Source organism: Artemia franciscana, chromosome 20 (assembly GCF_032884065.1).
Source record: "Artemia franciscana chromosome 20, ASM3288406v1, whole genome shotgun sequence".
Classification (NCBI taxonomy): Eukaryota; Metazoa; Arthropoda; class Branchiopoda; order Anostraca; family Artemiidae; genus Artemia; species Artemia franciscana.
The window spans coordinates 4,876,142-4,896,874 of NC_088882.1; the positions used below are offsets into that span (position 1 = coordinate 4,876,142).

The 20,733-nt window shown below is 34.3% G+C and overlaps 1 protein-coding gene across 1 annotated transcript in view; it reads right to left on the reverse strand.

Annotated features, from left to right (window-relative positions):
- LOC136040348 (multidrug resistance-associated protein 1-like) overlaps positions 1 to 20,733 on the reverse strand; it is a 137,701-nt gene that overhangs the window by 21,866 nt on the left and 95,102 nt on the right. The window contains exons 16-20 of the mRNA XM_065724593.1: positions 19,792 to 20,026; positions 17,581 to 17,801; positions 10,271 to 10,451; positions 5,313 to 5,551; positions 824 to 922 (exon numbers count right to left, since the gene is read on the reverse strand). Of these exons, the coding sequence (XP_065580665.1) occupies positions 824 to 922; positions 5,313 to 5,551; positions 10,271 to 10,451; positions 17,581 to 17,801; positions 19,792 to 20,026 (975 nt within the window). The remainder of the gene's footprint in view (positions 1 to 823; positions 923 to 5,312; positions 5,552 to 10,270; positions 10,452 to 17,580; positions 17,802 to 19,791; positions 20,027 to 20,733) is intronic.

Below are 20,733 nucleotides of genomic sequence, written 5' to 3' on the forward strand. Positions count from 1 at the left end.
GATTTTCATATTAAATAGGAGCAGGAACTCTATAAACCGTAAAGTTTAGCAAACAACATAGCAATAGTACAAAATATTAGCCGTTTTACTGGTTTTTTGTCTTTCAAAAATGCCACTTAACACACTTTTTGCCAAATTTCATACACTAAGATCAGGCCTTGGGTGGCCCTTAAAAGACACCAAGTCCGTTAAAAAAAACTTTCTCTATTTTTCGGGCTGGGCTTTGGTCTTTAAACTTTACATGGCGCCTTTTTAATTTGGGTCTTTAAAATTTTCTTTTTTTGTAGATTTTCGTTGATTCTTGTGGCCTACAAAAATGCCCATAGTCACGATACTATTTTGCAGAATATTCCAGTTTTTAGATGGAGCTATTTAGCTAAATATTCACAAGAGTGTGGGTCTTGACCGATCCCCTTGTCATAAAAAGATTTTACCCGGTTACGAAACAAATCACAATAACTCGTCCTTTATATAAATAGTGTTTTGTTGTTGTTGCTATTTTGCTTCACTTTGACATTAAGGGTAGTCACCAGGTGAGTGATTCTTATAAAAATTTAATACTCGAACCTGCGCGTTACTCTGTCAAAGTTGCTACGTGTTGGGATTAAACTTTTAATTTTATTTATATTTTCAAATTTTAGGCTTTCCAGTGGTACTAGTATTGCTGAATTGAAATGTGTTGGGTTAAGTAGTGACGGGTATGCAAAACTGTTTGTTACATTGAGTTTACTTGTCTAAATTCACAAATAATGTCAAATGGAAAAACACTATTTTTCACGCAAATAAGTGTTTTCCCTTGTAGCAATAAAGTCGAACGTCTCACCTGATCAGCTTCAGAATATTCCTTGATTCTCTCAACCGACACTATATTTGTCTCAACTTCAGAGGTCATTCGAACAAACATATTAAGTGTTTGAGTTATCTGAAATATAAAAAAAAAAGAGTCTAAAAATATTTGAAGAAACAAGAATAATCAGCATAGTATTTTTGAAAATAATTTAAGTTTGTAAATGATTGCTGAGAGGTAAACCAATACGATAAAAAACAGGCAAAGAACTGAAGTTAGTAAATGCTTCAGAAGTTAATTTGAATTTGCAATTCCTTGTCTTTTTGCTCTATTTGAATTTACTCAAATGCTACTATACATAGAAAAGTCACGAGATTCTGTTAGATCTATACAAATTTCAAAGCCAGCGATGTTAGCAAAAAATGTCGAATATGTTTTAGGTTGCTCGTCTTTTAAATCTAAGTAGTTTAACCATAATATATTTAGTAATAAACTGAAATGTTAGTAATCTTAAAGATCGAAAAAATTATTGGTCTCTAATTATCGCCATCAATAACTTGAGGGTAAATGATTCATTGTTTTAGTATATCTACTGATATTTGGGTTCTTGGATTGACGATAACATGTCACTTAGATCCACACATATTGTCATAGATTACAAATAATTCGTGATTTGTATACACTTAGCCTTTTATACATTTTATTATTTCAAAATATTAAATTAACGATTATTTGAATAATATGTGAGGTATTGTAGTTATTTCTCAAAACGTCTTTTAACTTGTTTTAATCATTGTTGCCAAGATAGCTACAGCCTAGTAAAGAACGATCCACGACCTGTAGTAAACAAAAGTTTGAAAACACATTTTGAATAAAATATGTTTCAATAGAAAATTTCTATCCGTAGCTGATTTAGGTACGGAATTTATTATTTGAGTTAATATTAGTAGTAGAAGTTTATTGTGAAAATAAAATTTATGAGAGTTCCGAAAAAGAGATTGAAATCGCTGGAAAAGGCTGGATGAAAATGAAAATTAAACCACAGGACTTTCCATGATTGAAATATTTATTCAGGAGAATTACAGCCCCCTATCTTAAAGAACATGAGAAACACTTTTTTGCGTGGAATGCAATGACGTATCTCTTTTTTTCAATTTTTGGTCAAATAAAGCCAAAATTCCTGAGAATAGAGACTCTATGATAGCCAATCAATTTTTCATGATCCAAAGCTGGAAAAATAACTAACGAATCTCCCATCTTGACAAACCACGGCAAAGTGATATTTTCTGGCCTTTTGAGCCACAATATCTTGTTTAAACTCTGTTCTTGATGAAATAGTCTTGAAATAGTCTGAAATAGTCTTGATGAAACTCCTTCTTTTTGAGACCCAAGCCCTAATTTCAAGTATTCGGAGACTCTGAACCACATCCTTTTTTATTCCATCGGGAATGACTTGACTCCTCCCTCCACCGCAAACTGGCTTTTGACTTCTGTCTTCTTCATAAGATGGCTCTGCAAGGTAGTGCGTGGTAGCTAAGGACAACCGACCTGGTTCTGACTGGTGGGCGGGGTTCAAGTGCCGAAACAAAATTTCACAAAATAAAGCAGAAATACTAGAAAACAAAAGACTTTTGCAGCAACCCGACCCCTCCCTAATGTATGGTTTTCATGAGCTGTTCCATGAAACTGCCACGGTGATGGATATTCTCGACAAGCCACAGCACGGGTTCAATTTGAATGAGACGTCTTTCTGCAGGAATCCTGGCAACATGAAAGTTTCTGGAGCCAAGGTTCAGCAGTCACTTTTGGACCAGGTGGTAATGGACGTGAAAGTCCAACTATCTTGGCCTGTATTAGTGCAAACGGAGAAAAAACTCTCACCTCTATTAATTTTCTCTGCAAAGAATGCCTGGACCTCCTGGATATTTGTAGATGGAGCTTATCCTGGTGCTTCTTACTCATCTACCAAGAAAGGGTGGATGACGTGTGATCTCTTTAAGAACTGGTTTGAATTCCACTTTTTTTCTCATGTAAAAAGAAAGGCACTCCTCATCTTCGATGGACATGGGTCACATCTTTCTCTCCCGTTTGTCAAACTTGCAGACAAAAATAACGGGGAAATTCTCAGGCTACTTCTTCATGCATCCCACATGCTTCAACCTATGATAAAGTGGTTTCCATGGAAATGAAATAGTGTTATGACCAGAATCTTGTGAAAAGGCAAAGGGATCACCCTGGCGACATTCTGTCGAAGAAAGATTTTGTATGTCTCTTATCGAAGGTAAGGGACCTATTTAACTCCTTGTCTGATAGAAAAGTCATTCAAACCAATTGGAATCTTTGATCTGGTTTCAATGAGAGTAAACCCGTCCGTAATTGACCATGGCAAGTTTGTACCTGCCAAGTTGAGATGCTATGCACAAATGGAAAAGGAACAAGAGAAAAGGGTAGACACATGTAAAGTCACAACCACCGTCAACAATGAACTAGAAAATATTACCGTTTCTGTTACAGTTAGTCCAAGGAAGTTGTTTGTCAACCAATCAAAAACTTTTAAAGAGATTTTTCTTGACCCAATCAAGCAGCCCGACCTACCATCAGTTCAGGAATAGAAAATTGTAAGAAAATGCAAGAGAGGTTCTAGAGAGAAAATGCAAAACGGAAGAAAAAGAACATCTAGAGGTGCTTGAGAGGAAAAAAAAAATCTGAAAGCAAAAGGCAAAGCGAAAAAGAAAAGCTCAGATGGGAAGGGTGTGAAATAGAAAAAAAATTCTTCCTAAGAGACAAGCAAATAGAGACCCGAGTGATAGCAAATCAGACATCAGCCTTGAACTTACCTCCGATGAGTATAATTGGAGTATTTCAGATACTATTCAAGAAAGTGACAGTGATGAAAAGGAGACACCCAGTAAGTAAAAGATTGTTCCCAAGCTAAATGAGTACTATGCAGTCAGATACGATGCCAGGAATAACAAACAAGGCTGGTACATCAGAAGGGTTCTAGACTTTCCTGATGAGGGGAAATTTAAGCTCAAGTTCCTTCACTACTTGAGCCTTGCTACTTACTCATTCAATTGGCCGAAGAAAGACGAAATTGATGCTGTGGATGACAAATACATTTTTCACGACCAGTCAAGTTAGTGGGAACCAGACCATTTAAAATACCCCAAATCCGTCAGGTTATTGTGTTATACAAGGCAGTAACTTGCAGGCATTAGTAGATCTTTGTTTTGTGCTTATAGACGTAAGCTAAAACCTATGAGTCACTTTTTGTATCTGAAGTCAAACATAATTTGTATGATTTTTTTTTTTTTTTTTAATAGAAGCAACCATTTACACTCAGTAATTCGTGCACCCTGGGTAAGATACTTGTAACGTTTATCTGTTGGGTAAGTTCACACTGTTCTGAGCTAACCTACAGTGGCAGAAAAAAGGGTAGTCTGGCCTTTTGATGCCAGTCAGTTTGACATAAGAATTGTTGGCTTACAAACTTATAGTGATTCCTCGATTCCCTTTAAGATGATGAAGTCATATGATTTTTGACATATTTTTGAAAAAAGTTAGTAGGGTATGTCACACTTCCCCCAAAGCTGGGGTAAGTCCAACATAGAAGACTGCACCAAATGCAAGACCTGGTAATGGGTTACACCCACAGTATATGGGAAAACAAAAAAGTGCATAGTGTGGGGAACTGCTGTAAAAAAGGTCAATAAAAGATGATATGAGATACTCTTTAAGCGTCAATTTAACAGAAAAAACATGTTATGGTGTCAGAATCACCCTAGTTTGTTCTTAATATCCTTAATTTTTATTTCAGTAAAGAAAAACGAAGAAAATATTCTACTTGTATTTATAGTTCTATAGATCTCTTTCAGGGATTTTTGAAAATTTCTAGCCCTTGTGATGTGTTTATTTCATCTTTAGCCTGAGATTGAGGTTATTTCTTGTAATATTTTTATTCATTTTACATAAATCGTCCGGGTCTGACATCCACCCGCTACTCTAGTTAAATCTCCAAGCTATATTTGTAAAAATATAGTTTTTTAAGAAAGGGTGGGGGGGGGCTAAACCTCATTCTCAGTCATTTTTAACCTCATCAAAACAAGTAAAGAACAAAATATGCAGCTTTCTTGTAAAAAATTGTATCTGTTTTCTAACCACATATGATTCTTAAAAGACCCAAGACCTTTCAATTTTCTGAAGAACGAGTTCTATCTTGAATTTCTACGACCACCTCTTCTCTACGAAGAGGTAGGAAGAAGAAAAAAACAATGCTTAGATGCCATTTCATTTTTTTATAAAAGCATCCCAAATCGAGGGATTCCAGGGGTACCCCATTCGTCCCTTAAAAGCTTTGTTGCTTTCAAACCTTCTTCTCTGTTCGAGAATGCTCTTGAAAATTTGTTTTTTACTATTATTAAGGATAAATAATTCCTACCATAAATTGTCGCATTCTTAGTAAACATCACTCACGCCTATCAATTTAGAAAACTTCACATAGAAAAAAAAGTAAAGTTCAACTTACACTTAGTGAGTAGCTAATAGAAAGGCCAACTAATCCTGCACTAAGCCCATTAGATCTGCTAAGAACAGCAAAGAGCGAGGCAAAGAACACAACTAAGTTTCCAATTGTTTCTAATCTAACAGAGAGCCATCTATTTGCCATTATGCTTGGATAGTAGCACGTCTGATTTGTATCTACGCGAGCTTCAGATTCCTTTATAAAGCGATTCGTTTGAAAATAAGCACGTATGACTGGAGCTCCTGAAAAAAGTCATCTGTATTTTAGTGAAGGTTTTATTATCATACCAATGTAATGTCTACTGTAACTGAAAAACTTCCATTTAAACAGGAATAAATTTAAACTGTCAATGGATTAAAGGTACAAGAACAATTTTGCTCTTGTGTTCCCGCCTCCCATGTCTCCCCAACCTCCCTACCTCTCTTAGTCTCTCTACCTCCTGTAAATAATTACGCCTCTTCAAATATGACGGTTCAATTAAAATAAAGACATTTTTTGACTCCCAACTCATTTTCAAAACAATCACTTAAATACATCCATCTGTATTGGACATCAAGACGAAGAAAAATCAGCTATGTATATTTTCACTCGGTCCTTGGCACTGGTACACCCAGAAGGCTTGCATTTACACGGTTCTCATTGTTGCATATCTTCTAACTGAGAATTTCATTTTTTTTTTAGCATTTTCAATTGTCGCAAGTCTCTTTCAGCCACAGACTTCGTTTTGCTTCATTTTCGTTTGCACTATGCTGTGCAGCAAAGTTGTTGTCTTTGTTGTTTGTTTTTGTCGCATTGCTTTAAAGTGCTCTTGGGATTGAGATTAACTAAGTATCATCACTTTCTGAAGCACTTCTTCCACTCCTTTTGCTTTAGCTGTTCAGATTGGACTTGTCAAGTTGGACGGCCCATGTGGTTTCTTCAACTGGTACTTTTTTCTTTTAGTCGTCTTCTAGGCATATTTCAAATTATCAAATTCAACAAATTAAGCAATTCAAAACTGACTAAAAAGATGGTAATTTTCTTTGTATTTCTTTATGTTTTAGTTGATTTACGCTTAATCAAGTTTAATTCCGAATGATCTACTAGAATAAATTCTTTTGCACTTTCTCCAAAGTTATCCTGATTTGTACAAATTATTAATTGTAAAACAATATATAACAATGGTTTACAATTGTTTGTTTTAATTTTTTAATATATTGTTTACAAAACAGCCAGTGCCAGATGGGAACTGTACATCATAAAGGATTCTTTAACAGCTCATCTGAAAGCTAATGCTTACATCTATTTGCTTTGTGTACGTTTGTTGTGGTAATGACATTACAAAGTTGCATATGGGACTTGTTGTTGTTGTTTCTGGAGTGAATAGGAATAGAAGCATAAACAGTGTACTATTTTTTAGATCTCTGCAGTCAAAATTCCTTAGCCAGACGCTTACAATATCCTCATTTAATATTCTCCCTTCCAGTCACCCTAGTAAGTGAAAATGAGAAAACAAATTTTATAAAATATACCTGTTGAAAAAAAATGTGGTCTCGAATTCATAAATGATTCAGGAATGATAAATACCGAAGCCTAACAGCATAAACTATTTACTAAAATACATTTTGGGACTTTCTAGGAATAGCTCGAAACCCGAATGTGTCTCTTTGTTTTTCTCCGATAATATCAGGACATTGAAACATTGTAGGGCGTTGAAATGGCTAGCTACACAAAGCTTTTAGAATTAGGGTATTATTTCCCCCATCCCATCAGGCATCAACTGATCACAAGTTTTGGCATCACACAGCCAGCTTTGCCTGAAGGTTCTGAATAACAAAGACTACTGATTTGTCATTTACAGGTTTTGACCTTGAAGCTTGAGAAGTTTGAAAACTTCTCTTCAATTTTTTATTACTATTTGGTATTCCTATAAAAGGGACTATTTTGAAATAGAATTTCAGCTTGATAAAAAGGAAGAAATTTCTTATTCTAGAGGGGACTTGAAAATTTTTGATAATTTCCAAAAAAATTTTCCTCTGGTTTGTTTGAAATTTTAATGTAATGTAGCCTTTAATATGGAAGTGTCTGTCCCAACCCGTCCAAAAAGCGCTTACTCCTAGAAATGCAAGAAAAAACCTGCAAGAGGTCAGCAGCGTTCAGCTATGTGTGCTATAGTTTTTGTCCTATATATCTCCCTCAGTTAGTTGCTTTTAGGTATGTGTCGACGATAGGCTATTATGTGTTGAAATTTGGCCTTTTGGTTATTCCCACCCATCCATACCACTACTTCCCTCTTTTTTCCTTCTATATTTTAGAGATCATAAGTTGCATGAATAAATAAGTAAATAAAATTGTAAATAAGTTGCAAAAATAAGTAAGAAAATTTGCAAGTCAACGTTCTTTCTGAATACAACAGTTATTGCCAGTAAAATAATCCATTTAAAACCCTTAAAGTTACGCTAAAACTGTATTAGCAATTTCTCTAGACTAGAGCTTTTTTTGTGATTCATCTGAAGTTTCTAGACAATATGTCGTCTACTTTAGTAATAGTTTGAACAAAAATAATTTTAAATATACAGTTCATTCTTTGAAGGAGAGGGGGAGCATAGAGAAAGACCTAGGTTGAGACGAGACTTTTAACTCAAGATACAGCTCATTATGTCTGCAGAATTCTCTGACTGTTGACTGCTAGAAATGACCTGAATAAAAGAGAAAAAAATCAGTTAAAAGTGATGAGTGACATTAAAACTAAAAGCAAACAAAAATAATCTCATAGATAAGAAGGGTTAAAAATTTCTCCTTAAAACCTCCTTAATTCAGAGCTCTTTATGCCAAATATATGAGTCCTAATATAAGAAAAACAAGCTTTTTCAGTTAAAAGTGAAGAGGAACATTAAAACTAAACACAAAAAGGAAAAATTACATATATAAGAGGGCTACCATCCCCTCAAACTCCAGTTTTCAATCAGAATTTCCACAATAAAAAGGGAGCTTTTGATCCTCAGTACCCAAACTGCAAGCTTCATCCTATACTAAGCCATGCATATACGTTCTTCTTAATAAAAGGAGGTCTGAGTATCTTTTAAAATTCATTGAATTACTCTGAAGCTCTTCTGATACGATTTTCAAAAAAGGACCTTTAACAGTTTTCGAGGCTTAGATAACCCCCTCCTCACAAGATAAGCTATTGGCCAACACCTTAATAAATAGCGTGTAACTATTCGATGCTTTGCAGCCTCTAGTTCTATTGAATAGAAGATCTATGATAACGGTATAATTTTTATGGGCTTCATGCGACACAATGGTACATCACCAGCCAGAACAACATCTGTGACTAAAAGTTTCTACAAAACTTCTTTCAATAATTCAAGAAGCTTCTGCTCGTTAGCATTTGGGTGCTGTTCAGGGCTGAATAGCCTACATATTTTACATGAGAAAAATAGAATGCGGCACTTTCCTGTGGCAAGAGCTCTTTTTCAGCTTAAAAAAGATAGGGCCTACTAGTTCTTAAGAGCCCTCTTTCAATAATATACGACTACTGATTTTATACAACCATTTCTATGAAATAAATACGTACAGGCTACCATTCCTCTCTGGAAAAATATAAAATGTCATAATTTGAGTTTTTAGTTTTCGTACATCTAGTATGACATTCTATAATTGTCATTTTCTGGGTTATTTTAAACTCTCTTCAACAAAGGCCGTTCAAATTTTTCCTTGATAATAACTTTTTAAGGACAACTTTAAACTTAATAAATCTTACACATTTAGAATAAATATACACGATAGATTTCGTTGTTGCGTATTTTGTAATCAAGCCTTCATTTCATAGAGTTTTAGTTTCTATTAACTAGGTGGTTGCCTACATACGGAATCTTTCTGCAACTGTCTCATCCTTGACTCTCGGAAAAATCAGAGAAGGTACCACTCCTTCGTTCAATACTGGGTTTTTATAGTCAAGTTTGCTATTTCTACAACAATTCTTCGCAAAAAAAAGTATTTGAAAGATTACATTCGCTGAAATATTTCTCAGGAGAAGGGGGGGGGGGAGTGACATACAAAAATGAATAGTAGGATCATTATTTTTAATATTTTCAGGGTAGATTTTTCGCACAATTTTGTTTTATATGAATGTCCCCAATAGGACGCTGGAGCAGTGGACCAAAGGGTAATGTCTGTCCACCCCCTACTGTAGGTAAGAAAATACTAAAAAAGCGTACCAACAGGAAAAATCAGAGGAATTCCTTTCCAAATCTTGGTAAAATGAAGCTCATGATAGAAATTTTCCTCACTTTTACGGAAATTTTCTAACAGCCCTCTTGAACCACCTCACCTCCAAGCTTCTACTTTTGTTTCGGTAAGTAAAGAAATGTAACTTTTTATATTGCACAGGAAAATTTTGTGTTTTAGAAGGAGCTATTACCTTAGAGTAACCATTTTAGTGTAATTCCAGAAATATTCTCGGAAATAAAAAGAGATTAAAGATTACTTTGTATCCCCTGCCTCGTCCTCATACATCGTTCTATAGTTATCTAAACGCTAACTAATATTTACACATTTTGGTATAAAATGGTTTTTTTGACGCCTACTCAGTGATCCACCACCCCTCCTCTATTATAGCTGGTGTGCAATAGCACATCACCGTATATAACTTTAACAAGCCTTAAATCAATCGACTTAGTTGAATGAAGCCTTAAAATAATTGTATGCATTAGCTGTTAATTTTATACGGACTGGGCACATCCTTAGGAGCAAATGCGCCACCACGTGACGCTATCGGCCTGGCACTACATCGCGGCACTACGATTGAATAGTTTGAATTGAATTCAATCCATTTTAAGTAAAACTGAAAAATGTTTAATGACTATGAGCGTTTTGAGTCTCGGCTGCTACTCAACTATTAGCTCATATTTTAACAGTTTTCTGTACCTTAAACAATTTTTCTGATAAGCATAAGGTCCTTATTGTGTCTCCCACCTTACCTGAAATTGTTTCTCCGAAATGAGAATAGATAGGAGATCTTGTTACAGATTCTAATCGCTTAAGCTGCCGTGATGTGGAGACGTAAACAAGTTGCATGAAATAGTAAAGTACACCAATTGGTATTATGACGGCTATGAAGATTGGAGTGCTGTAACTAATCACAACAAGTGTGCCAATTACCTAGAATATTAATAAGAATAAAATTTGTGTTTTCGTATAATTTTGATTTATTGAAAATTGAATTATTAATTCGTATCAACATAGTTTTTAGATAAAAAAGAAAAAAAAAAATACTAAGCATGGTTCGTATTTTGTTACCGTTAAAGAAAAATACAAAAACCGTAAGAGCGCAAAAAAGACTAACCATAGCACAAAAAAATGAGTAAAATATAAAATAAAAAAACAAAAAAGGACTAATAAAAGATTGTAAAAAAAGGAGCTAAAGAATAGAACATTTAATGCTTTTGGATATGGCTCAATCTTTAGACTTGATCTCGTACTGGTTGGTTAGCATCTCGTCCTGCTTGGCACCATAGAAAAATACTGCGGTGGCTTTATTTTGTAACAGTGAAGTTAAAAATAAATCGGAAATTTCGGTAATCTCCATGTTTCTAGTATCAAATTCCTCGATAGATTTGAAAATTAAAAGAATACAAATATTCAACAAATCTATTTGATCCCTCGAATATACCGATTTGGATCTAGCTCTACATTCAGTTTGTATTATATTTCCCCTAATTTAAAGTCTATTAAAATTACTTAAAATACCAAATCATCAATATAAACAATTTTGCCTGCTGGATCTATCGATATTCTCTTTTTACCCGACAACCACTATTTTAATAGATGTTTATTTTGGTTCTTTCAAAAGTACGAAGTTTCTAGGGTAATGTTAGGAAAACCTTAATTAAACCACTGTATAAGAAAGGTGACAAAAGTGAGTGTCGTAATTATCGAGGCATTAGTCTGGTCTCTGTAGGTAGCAAATTACTTAGCAATATGATACTTTTTTGACTGAGAGATGCAGTAGATAAAGTTATAAGAGAATAATAGTACGGTTTTAAAAAAGGTAGTGGATGTTTCGACCAAATTTTCACTCTTAGGTTAATAATTGAGAAAGAGATTCGTTGTCAAACACCTTTGGTCCTCAGTTTTATCGATTATGAGCAAGCTTTCGGTTCTGTTGATAGAAAAGCGTTAGCACAGATCTTATCCTTATATGGTATAAATAAAAAAAAAAGTTTTTTTAAAATGAAAGTAAGGAGCAACATTAAAACTTAAAACGAACAGAAATTACTCTGTATATAAAAGGGGTTTTTCCTCCTCAACGCCTCGCTCTTTACGCTAAAGTTTGACTCTATCTCTTAACTATATATTTTACGACAGTAAGAAACTTTAGCGTAAAGAGCGGCGCGTTAAGGAGGAAAAGCCCCTTTCATATATGGAGTAATTTCTGTTCGTTTTAAGTTTTAATGTTGCTTAAGTATTACCTTCTCTTTCTCTACACTGTGATGTTATGCTGCACAGGATTCCAATGACAAATGCCAGACTTTTGGAAGTCTAATATTTAACCAATGGTTTATTGCAATTTCTTTTTCTTTAGCGAGACTCTATTTCCTAGCAGAATCAAAAACTTATAGTTCACGGTTTCAAAGTTATTAGAAAATTATTCAATAATTCGACTTATAGATGGTATATTGGCCCCTTATCTTGGTAAAAGCAATGTCGGGAAATAAAATGCATAATGAAAAAAAAAACAAGAAAAACTCAAACTAAGTTGAATGTACAGAGTTACCCCTCATTTCAAATAGAAAAATGGCACAAAATAAAAAACAGAATTTCATGCAAAAACAAAGTCTTATTAAGGGCAGTTTTGTCTTTGATCTATACTTCAACAGTTGCCTGGTTACAAATTTCTACACATTCTCTGGTTGTGAGTCCAAGTCAAATTTTTGAAGCAACTCATTTAAGGTACATAGAAACTAAAATATTTTGCATAACTAAGTTAAAATGTGTGATCACTTCAGATGAGACGGAAAAGTCAGAAGGTGTATCCTTGGTTCTATGGAAGAGAAAGAGGTTGGGTGCTATGCACATTAATTGGTGGAACTCCAGGGTCTTTGTGCTTGGGAATTTTCTAATCAGTAGTTACATTACGAAAGCTATACCAATCGATTTTAAGATCTTGAAATATCGATTTACGCTCAACTTCCGTGTACTCTTGTGAATCGTACAGTATGATTTTATATCCTCTTTACAATAGGATAAGTAATCCTTACTAGGATACTATTTAATATACTTTATGTGCTCTGTATTAGTTAGTTTAATTGAAATCTTTCTAAGCTATTTCCAAAAGCTCTTTCCAATCGAATTAAGTTCTTGAAATATGGATTTACGATTAACTTTCATATTCTCTATTGAATTGTACAGTATGATTTTATATCTTCTTTACAATAAGATAAGTAATTCTTAATAAGATACTATTTAATATACTTTATATGCTCTGCATTAGTTAGTTGAATTGAAATCTTTCTAAACTCTTTCCAAAAGCTCTGTCCAATCGATTTTAAGTTCTTGAACTATCAATTTACACCCAACTTTCGTATACTCTTTCGAATCATGTAGTAGGATTTTTAACTCTTTACAACTCTTTTTGGGACTCGGGTCAGTGGCGTGACTCTGTAAGCTTAGCTAGAGTCGACCCATCTCTAAATGGGTACCTGGAGAAATCTGGGGAAGGTAAACAGGAAGGTTGGGCGAAAGCACAGGATGGTTGGCCCTCAGCATCCCATTGTACTTCCTGGCTGAAGGGCCAAGAAACGGAGATCAGCATCACCGGTAGGGACTGTAAAGTCTAATCTTTTTATGCTCTTTCCAAAATAAAACACGGACAGCTTATCTTGCATTTTAAGGGACGTATGTACCTAAGTTAACAGCCTCCATTCTAAAAGAAAAAAAATTCTTTCTAAAAAAAAAAAAAAATCAAATTGTCAAACAGTTTGCGGTAACGAAATAAAAGTCAGAATTGACATGGCTCAATAGCAATCAAAACTCTAAAAAACAGAATTTTGATATCAGTAGATATATCAAAAGTATTGATTTATTATACTGATCCCAAATATATCAGATTAATTAATTTTAGTGCCGCTTATAGCTAGAATGTTTTTCCAATTCTTTAATAATGACTCATGAAACACAAGGGTCGTTATATAAGAACTACAAGAAGGTTTTTTAATGTACTAATCTACTTGAACGCAAAGAATGGGGTATTGAGGAGGGAGCAACCCCATTATATACGCAATAATTTTCTCTCGTCTTGAGTTTTAATGGTGGTCCTTACCTTCAGTTGAGAAAAACTTGTTTTTTATTTAACTCATAAGAAGAAATAAACTGAAAATATTATTGTTTTTTTTCTAATGAAATCTATCTCTTTTTAAAATGTAAAAAAATCCTTGTTTGCTGTGGCTTCAGCCAAAATTTTGGTTTAAAGCAAAGACAGTTTGACGTAACAAACTGTAAGTAAGGAACCACATGGGCTAATAATAATATTACAGAAACTGCTAAAACACACTGAAGCAATAAACCCCCTGAGGCCGACACAGAGACGCACACTCCTCCTCAATCCAATATCTATTCGGAGCCTCCCTCTTTACTAACTCCCAAGAAGTTCCCATTTCCCTCAAATGTTTCCTTATGAAATCACCCCACACCAGACGGGGAATTCTTTTCGTTTGGCCTTAGTAGGTTGGCCGACGAGGTCAATCTTTGAAATTTTGTCATCTTATTCTTTCTCTAGTAATAGCCCTAAAAAGTGGGATTGAGCCACATTATTCGTACAGCTTACTGTTTGAGATATGGTCAGTCAGTCGGGCACCCAAACTATTTTTCGGCAATTTCTACGGAAAACCTCTATTGACTCCTCCTCTGCCTTTTGGTGCGACAGAATTTCAGATCCACGTTTGACCACTGTCATGACTGCAGCTTCTAATATTCCAATTTGGTTTGAGGACTTATTTTCCTATTCTTCTAATAATTTTTCAAGGGTGAGAAAACACACTAGGCCATGCCTATTGTGCTTTAAATACCTAAATTGCAGCGACAATCTTCACTAATAATACTACCTAGGTAAGCGAAGCTGTCCACTTCATCGATCTTCTCGTTACCAAATATCACTACAGTAATTGACCTTTGCTTATATATATTATTTATCATAGCGACTTAGTCTTCTTCTTGACATTAATTTTCAAACATATACTTGCCCCATGAACTCACAAAACCTCCCAAAGTGCATTCATTTTGCTAACGTTTCATCTAGGGGGCTTAAATCATACCCCTAACCTAAGCCTAGGAGTAACAGAACACTAAATGAACTCCAATAGTAACTGAAACTTTACAAAAGAGGTACGTCAGAACTCCAAGGGATAAGTTAAAGCATCAAAAGAGTATCCCTTTTATGCCAATTTCATATATATATAATTTGTTGAGTTCGAAATTGCCAGTCAAAAGTTGCGAGCATGATGATATCTGCCTGAGTTTCAAAAAGTAGGTAAACACCCAAAAAAGCAAGTCGTCTTGATAAAAATCACACTATCATTTCAGCATCTCAGAGAACCAGGCTATAAGCTTTTGAACACTTTTTTGCATTTATATTTATTTTTGTTTTTCCAGGGGTGATCGTATAAAACAAAGAGTGTTAGAAAATCGGTTGAGAAATCATTTGAACGGAAAATAAAAATTAAAAGTTTGGCCTACCTAAGTAGCCAATAAGATTGAGACACAGGAAAATATTTTTTTCTGCTATTTTGTGGAACCAATTTAAGATTTTGCCCTCATAGAGGGCCATATTGCTACCGATCGAAAATCTTGAGATAGCCAATCGATTTAAGAGCATCAAAATAATGTATGTTTAGTTTCTTTGTTGCAGATGTGGTAATAATGCACGGTGGGACATTTGTTCCGAAAAAGTCACATAGTCTGCGAAGTTAAGTCAGCTAACAAAAATTAAGAGCCTGAGAAAATATGTCTTATTTTTCAAAAAAGAGGGACAGCAGCCCAAAAAGGGGGAGTGAATTTGATGACAATAACGCCACTGAATTCAGCATATAAGATTGTGAAAGATTGTGAATTACAAATTACAAAAGATTGTGAACGAGCTCTTGATTCGGCCGATAGAAGATCTTTAGCGAAGGTCCTATTCTTGAATAGTCTACCATGAAACTATATTAAAGGAATCAGGGTTGTGTATAAGAACAACAAAACTGTGGTTAAAGCAATAAAAAAGGTCAGAAGCTGGTTTCGTATTAAATTTGGAATTCAGCTGGGTTGCATGTCATCCCCACTTATATGTATAATTTTGATGGACTTTATCCTAAGTATCACAACAAAGGCTATAGGAGAGCATGGAAACAAATAGAAAAGTAAACCCCAACTAAACTTAGATTATGCTGATTAATTGAGCGTCTTAAAGGAAAATGTTAGCAAAATGAATGACGCTCTTGAGGTTTTTTAGAGTTCAGGGCTGTGAAAATTAATGCTAAGAAGAACAATTCATTGAGACTAGGAATAATTGAAGGTAAAGGGGTGATGCCGGGTAACGAAAAGATCAATCAATTAGATAGATTCACTTACACGTGCAGTACTGCTAGTCAAGATATTCGATTCACTGAAGACATTAAAATGACCAAGGCCCAGGGTGTTTTTTCACGGTTGAAAAAAGCTTGGAAGATTAGGAAAATAAGTCTGCGAACCACAATTAATATATTGGAAGTTACAGTGATGACAATGGTGAATAATGGCTCAGATACATGGGTGTTCCAAAATACAGAGGAGGATACGTTAGATATTTTCCAGAGAAATTGCCTGCGGATTATTTTGGGTACCCGTTTGACAGACTGTATTTGAAACAGTAGGAAGTACGAAAAATTTGGTTCTATTCTACTTTCCAAGGCTTAAATGAGAGAAAAGTTGAGATGACTAGGACACGTTTGCAAATAAAGGCTGTTTTAGCGAAAATCCTCCTTTTTGGTCATCCATCTAGAGCCAAACGAAAAGCAGTTGGTCTCCAAATTGGATGAAAGGAGGTCATTGAAAAAAAAAATTGAAGGAAATTGGAGCTTTTTGGGATTGTGTAAAGAGGGAAGCTTTGCATAGATTGGGATGGAGGTAAGACTGCGCAGTTGTGTTGGTCTCAGGTGGCTTGGTGCTGCAGTGAATTCTTAAAAGTAGCAGTAGCACTCATCAATTATAATCGGAACTCTAAATCGATTACAGCAAGTATAATAACATTTTTTTTTTATGCTGAACATAAGTATGTAACAAGTATTTCTTCTCAAGTTACCCGTTCAAAGCTAATAGCATATATATATTTGCATAATTCTAAAAACAGAAAATAAAGTCCCCCAAAAATGGATACCACCGTGATTGAGACTGTGCAATTTAGTCCAAAATTTATAAGAAACATAGGCTAAATGTACTATGTGAAAAATATGAGAGTTTTCTTTTTAAATTGAAATAACTATACTTAATTGCCAAAAAAAAACACGCTAAATGAGCTCTTTATCTTGAAGTATTGCTGTGCAAAGGAGTAAGTTTCAATTTAAGGGGTCCAGTTTGACGGCACCCCTCCTCGTAGCTAGGGGATCGCTATACAGGAAAACTTATATAAATTATAATAAAAACGAGGCTTTTTTCAAATGAATGTAAAGACCGTTATTAAAACTTAAAATAAACATATATTATTCAAAATATCAGGGGGCTGCTTCCTACTGATTCCTCTATTCTTTGCGCCAAAGTTGTACTTTCTGTCCCAATAGCTTAAGAACGGGTGTTAAAACACAAGGGCCATTTAATTAGAATAAGAACATTTATGTTAAAGCACAAGGGCGGTAGAATTTGAATAGAAAGCATTGATTAAGCACTATAAAATTTTGGCGTACAGGGTGGGGGATTGAGGGAGAAGCTGCCCCCCCCCCCGATATTTTGAAAAATTATCTTTGTTTTCAAGTCTTAATGTCGTTCTTTGCTTTCAATTTTTTTTTTATTGAATCAAAATATTGCCTCTCGCAAATTTCCCCTTTTGTCAACATTTGTCTATTCACGATAAAGCTTAAGGAAATGAATGGTTTCAAAGATATTTAAGCTGAAGGAAAAGAGCAATCACCTTTGATTTAATCCAAAATTGATTCTGCTTAGAACAATTTCTAGCTAAAGTGGGGGTACTTTTGTCTATTAAGAATTACTCCAGTCGTCGAAAATAAGTTTTTTTTTACTCTTATTGATTAATGAAAATATACAAAACAATATTACTTACCGCTAGAAACATCGTAATTCCCATCCGCAAAGACATGGGGATAAGATTATCGACGACATCTACATCTTTCGAAAATCGATTTACAATTCTTCCCAGTGGTGTTGTATCAAAAAACGACATGGGAGATTTCATAAGCCTTGCCAGCATAGTATTATGTAGAAACCGGGAGGCCCTAATAGTCCCAAGGGCAAATGTCACACTAGCTGTATATGAAAAAAGTCCTGAAAAAAACATCTACATTATAAAAAAGGCAAAGTGAAAGTAAAAGCTAAAGATAAAAATAAAATAGCAATCCTACAAATAATTATTTTTTTTTAGAAAGCACATTTGACAGTATGAAATCCATCATTAATGTTCCATATCATTAGATATCAGTAAGTGTAGGTAACTAGGTTTTATTCATCAACTGAGTATTTTCTTAGAAAGATCTACATGTTTCTTTAAAAAAATACCCTCCAATAGGACTACTGGGAAACAGCTCCAGATAGACATGTAGAGCTGATAATGTCTGTTTACTCAGTCAAAAATTAATGAAATTGTTTTATATTCATTGTGTTTCAAGTTGCATGGGTTTGTACATGATCCTTGTAGCTAAATGTTAGTCCACTTACTTGCATCTAATCGCTTTGAACATTCTTCGCTTAAGCTTAAGTCATGTGATAAATATACCGTTGATTTTAATTTCCAAAAAAGAAGGCTATTTTGGCTTTCATTTCTTAGTAGTGAATAATATCAATTTCTTAATTCAATTACCATTACCTACGTGACCACTAGCTTGATATGCACAAATCATCCGAAAATACAATAGTTTCTAAAACTACCCGTGACATTCATAGAAAGGGTGTAAGGGTTTTTTTTATGTCCTTTATCTAGATTTAACTGAAAACTACTTTTCATTTTTAGAGCAGGCGCAAATTTATATTTAAATCCCTGGGATACATTGATAATCTTTAATTTAAAAATTTTTGCTATCGCCTTGAAAAATATACATCCTTCATCGTAATTCTCATAAATACTAACATTGATAACTAGAAGTATAATATGTAAGAAAGAGGTAAAAGGGACGCCCCCATTTCTTCCTCAAAATTGTTCGCCAATTAGAAAATTTTGTCTATGAAACTGTAGGGCAAAGAACCAAAAATCTCCTAATGTATACATGAGTTTACTGCAGTTTTAGTGAGACATCGAACTCGGTAATTAAAAGAGTGACTAAAATGATCGATCGGACAATAAAATCTAGTGTTCATCTCTCAAAATATTAAAGGTATTGATGCATCTACTGATGATCCACATTATATATCATCAGAGGGGTTTTTGGAATATATCAATAAAAAAAAATCCGAGATAGAAGTTTTTCAAAGAAAAATAAAGGCAATAATAAACTTTAGATCAGCAGAAATAAATTCTTAGCATAATTAAAGCTCAAAATAACCAGAAATCAAACGGTTCAAAGTAGCGAACTGTAAGTAAGGAGCGACCTGGCTCAATAGTAACAAAAACATAAAAAACAGAATTTTGATGCCAATAGATATATAAAAAAATTGTATTTTTGTATTGATTTCAAATACATAAGTTTCATCAAGTTTAATGTTACCCACCAAAAGTTACTGTCCTGATAACATTTGCCTTATTTTTGAAAAAGGGGGAAACACCCCCTAAAATTCATTGAATCTTAGTAAAAGTCACACAATCAGATTCAGGCTATGAGATAGCCCTACTGTAAAGGTTTCAAACTCCAAGCTGCAAAAATGTGAATTTTGTATTTTTTGACAGAAGAAAGATCACGGGTGTGTGTATGTTTTTGTTTTTTTCCAGGAGTGATCGCATCGACAAAATGGTTCTAGAATATCGCGAAAGGGCTCAAAGTATCGTTTTGAATTTGAATTACTATTATAATTTATATCTGCTGGTCTTACGTTTAATGTGACTCTACTTTTTTTTGAAATACTTCTTTTTCAGAATTTTATTTATTTAATAAAAAAAATAAGCGTAGTGCTCCGACACGTATGGTACTCACAAAGATTTTTTTGAATAATTATATCTAATGGGTTACATTTGCCAAAACAGCAAACAAGGCCCCGTTATATGAACATTACAGACTAAAATAACAAATAGACGGTGAAACCTTATAGCGACAAATATATCAACCCCTTTCTCCCCGTTTACAAACCAGTTTCATACCACCCTATTCTAGCATTAAATCTTAGTTACCTTGTCCAAAACCCAACGCTCCATAGATTCCCAAAAAAAGATTAGTCTCAGCAGATTCCATTGGAATTTCTTGGTCTGGATTTTCAGGGTCGATCTCGTACGAATTTGACCAGGCAGAGAGCCAGATTCCAGCTCCAACTGAGCATGCTTGGTAAATGGCAAAAAGTGAAAATACAGTAAGAGTAAGCCATATGCCAATCGACTTCATATAATGGATGTACACTGCCATTTTGACCTGTGAAGACAAAGTAAGAAACTAGAAAAAACTCTGCAATCTTAAAACTAATGGGTGACTAAAGTTAGAAAACAAATTTTTGTTGCCATTAAAAAGAAAGAGAGGACGCGGGGTGTGAGAGGGGGAGTTAGACTTAAATCAAAATAATATGCATAAAGTCTAATTAATTAAAAATTTTGAAACCATATTCAAATGAAAATGTGAGGCAGCAATTGTTCAATGATTTCAAGTTCAAGTTCCATTTATTTCAATAAATAAGCAATAACGAAGAGCGTATTCCCAAGGGCTGATGATGGCCCAAGGGCTATGACCTGTTACTTGGGAAACAATTTGAAATAGATAATGAATAATAATACTGGGCTTATTAGTACTAAGCTACGCCTGAATTTAAATCGATAAGGAATAAGGAATCAAGTCACTGACAGTTCCCACGTATGCGGCGATCTCACCATCACCGGGCAGTCAAAAACAAATTAGAATTTTACTTTCCAAATTTCCAAATATTATTTATTTTCAATATTATTTAATTTCATTGTTAATATTAATATTATTTAATTTCAGTGTTAAAACTGACGCACAGCTGAGGTCAGTGTTACTAACATTTTAAAATCTTTTTCAAGTTGACAAAATAAAGTCTAAAGAAAAGAACTAGTTTTGAAAACAGCTTTCCAGGAGCTTGTCTAAAACATAAAAAAAAAACAAATACC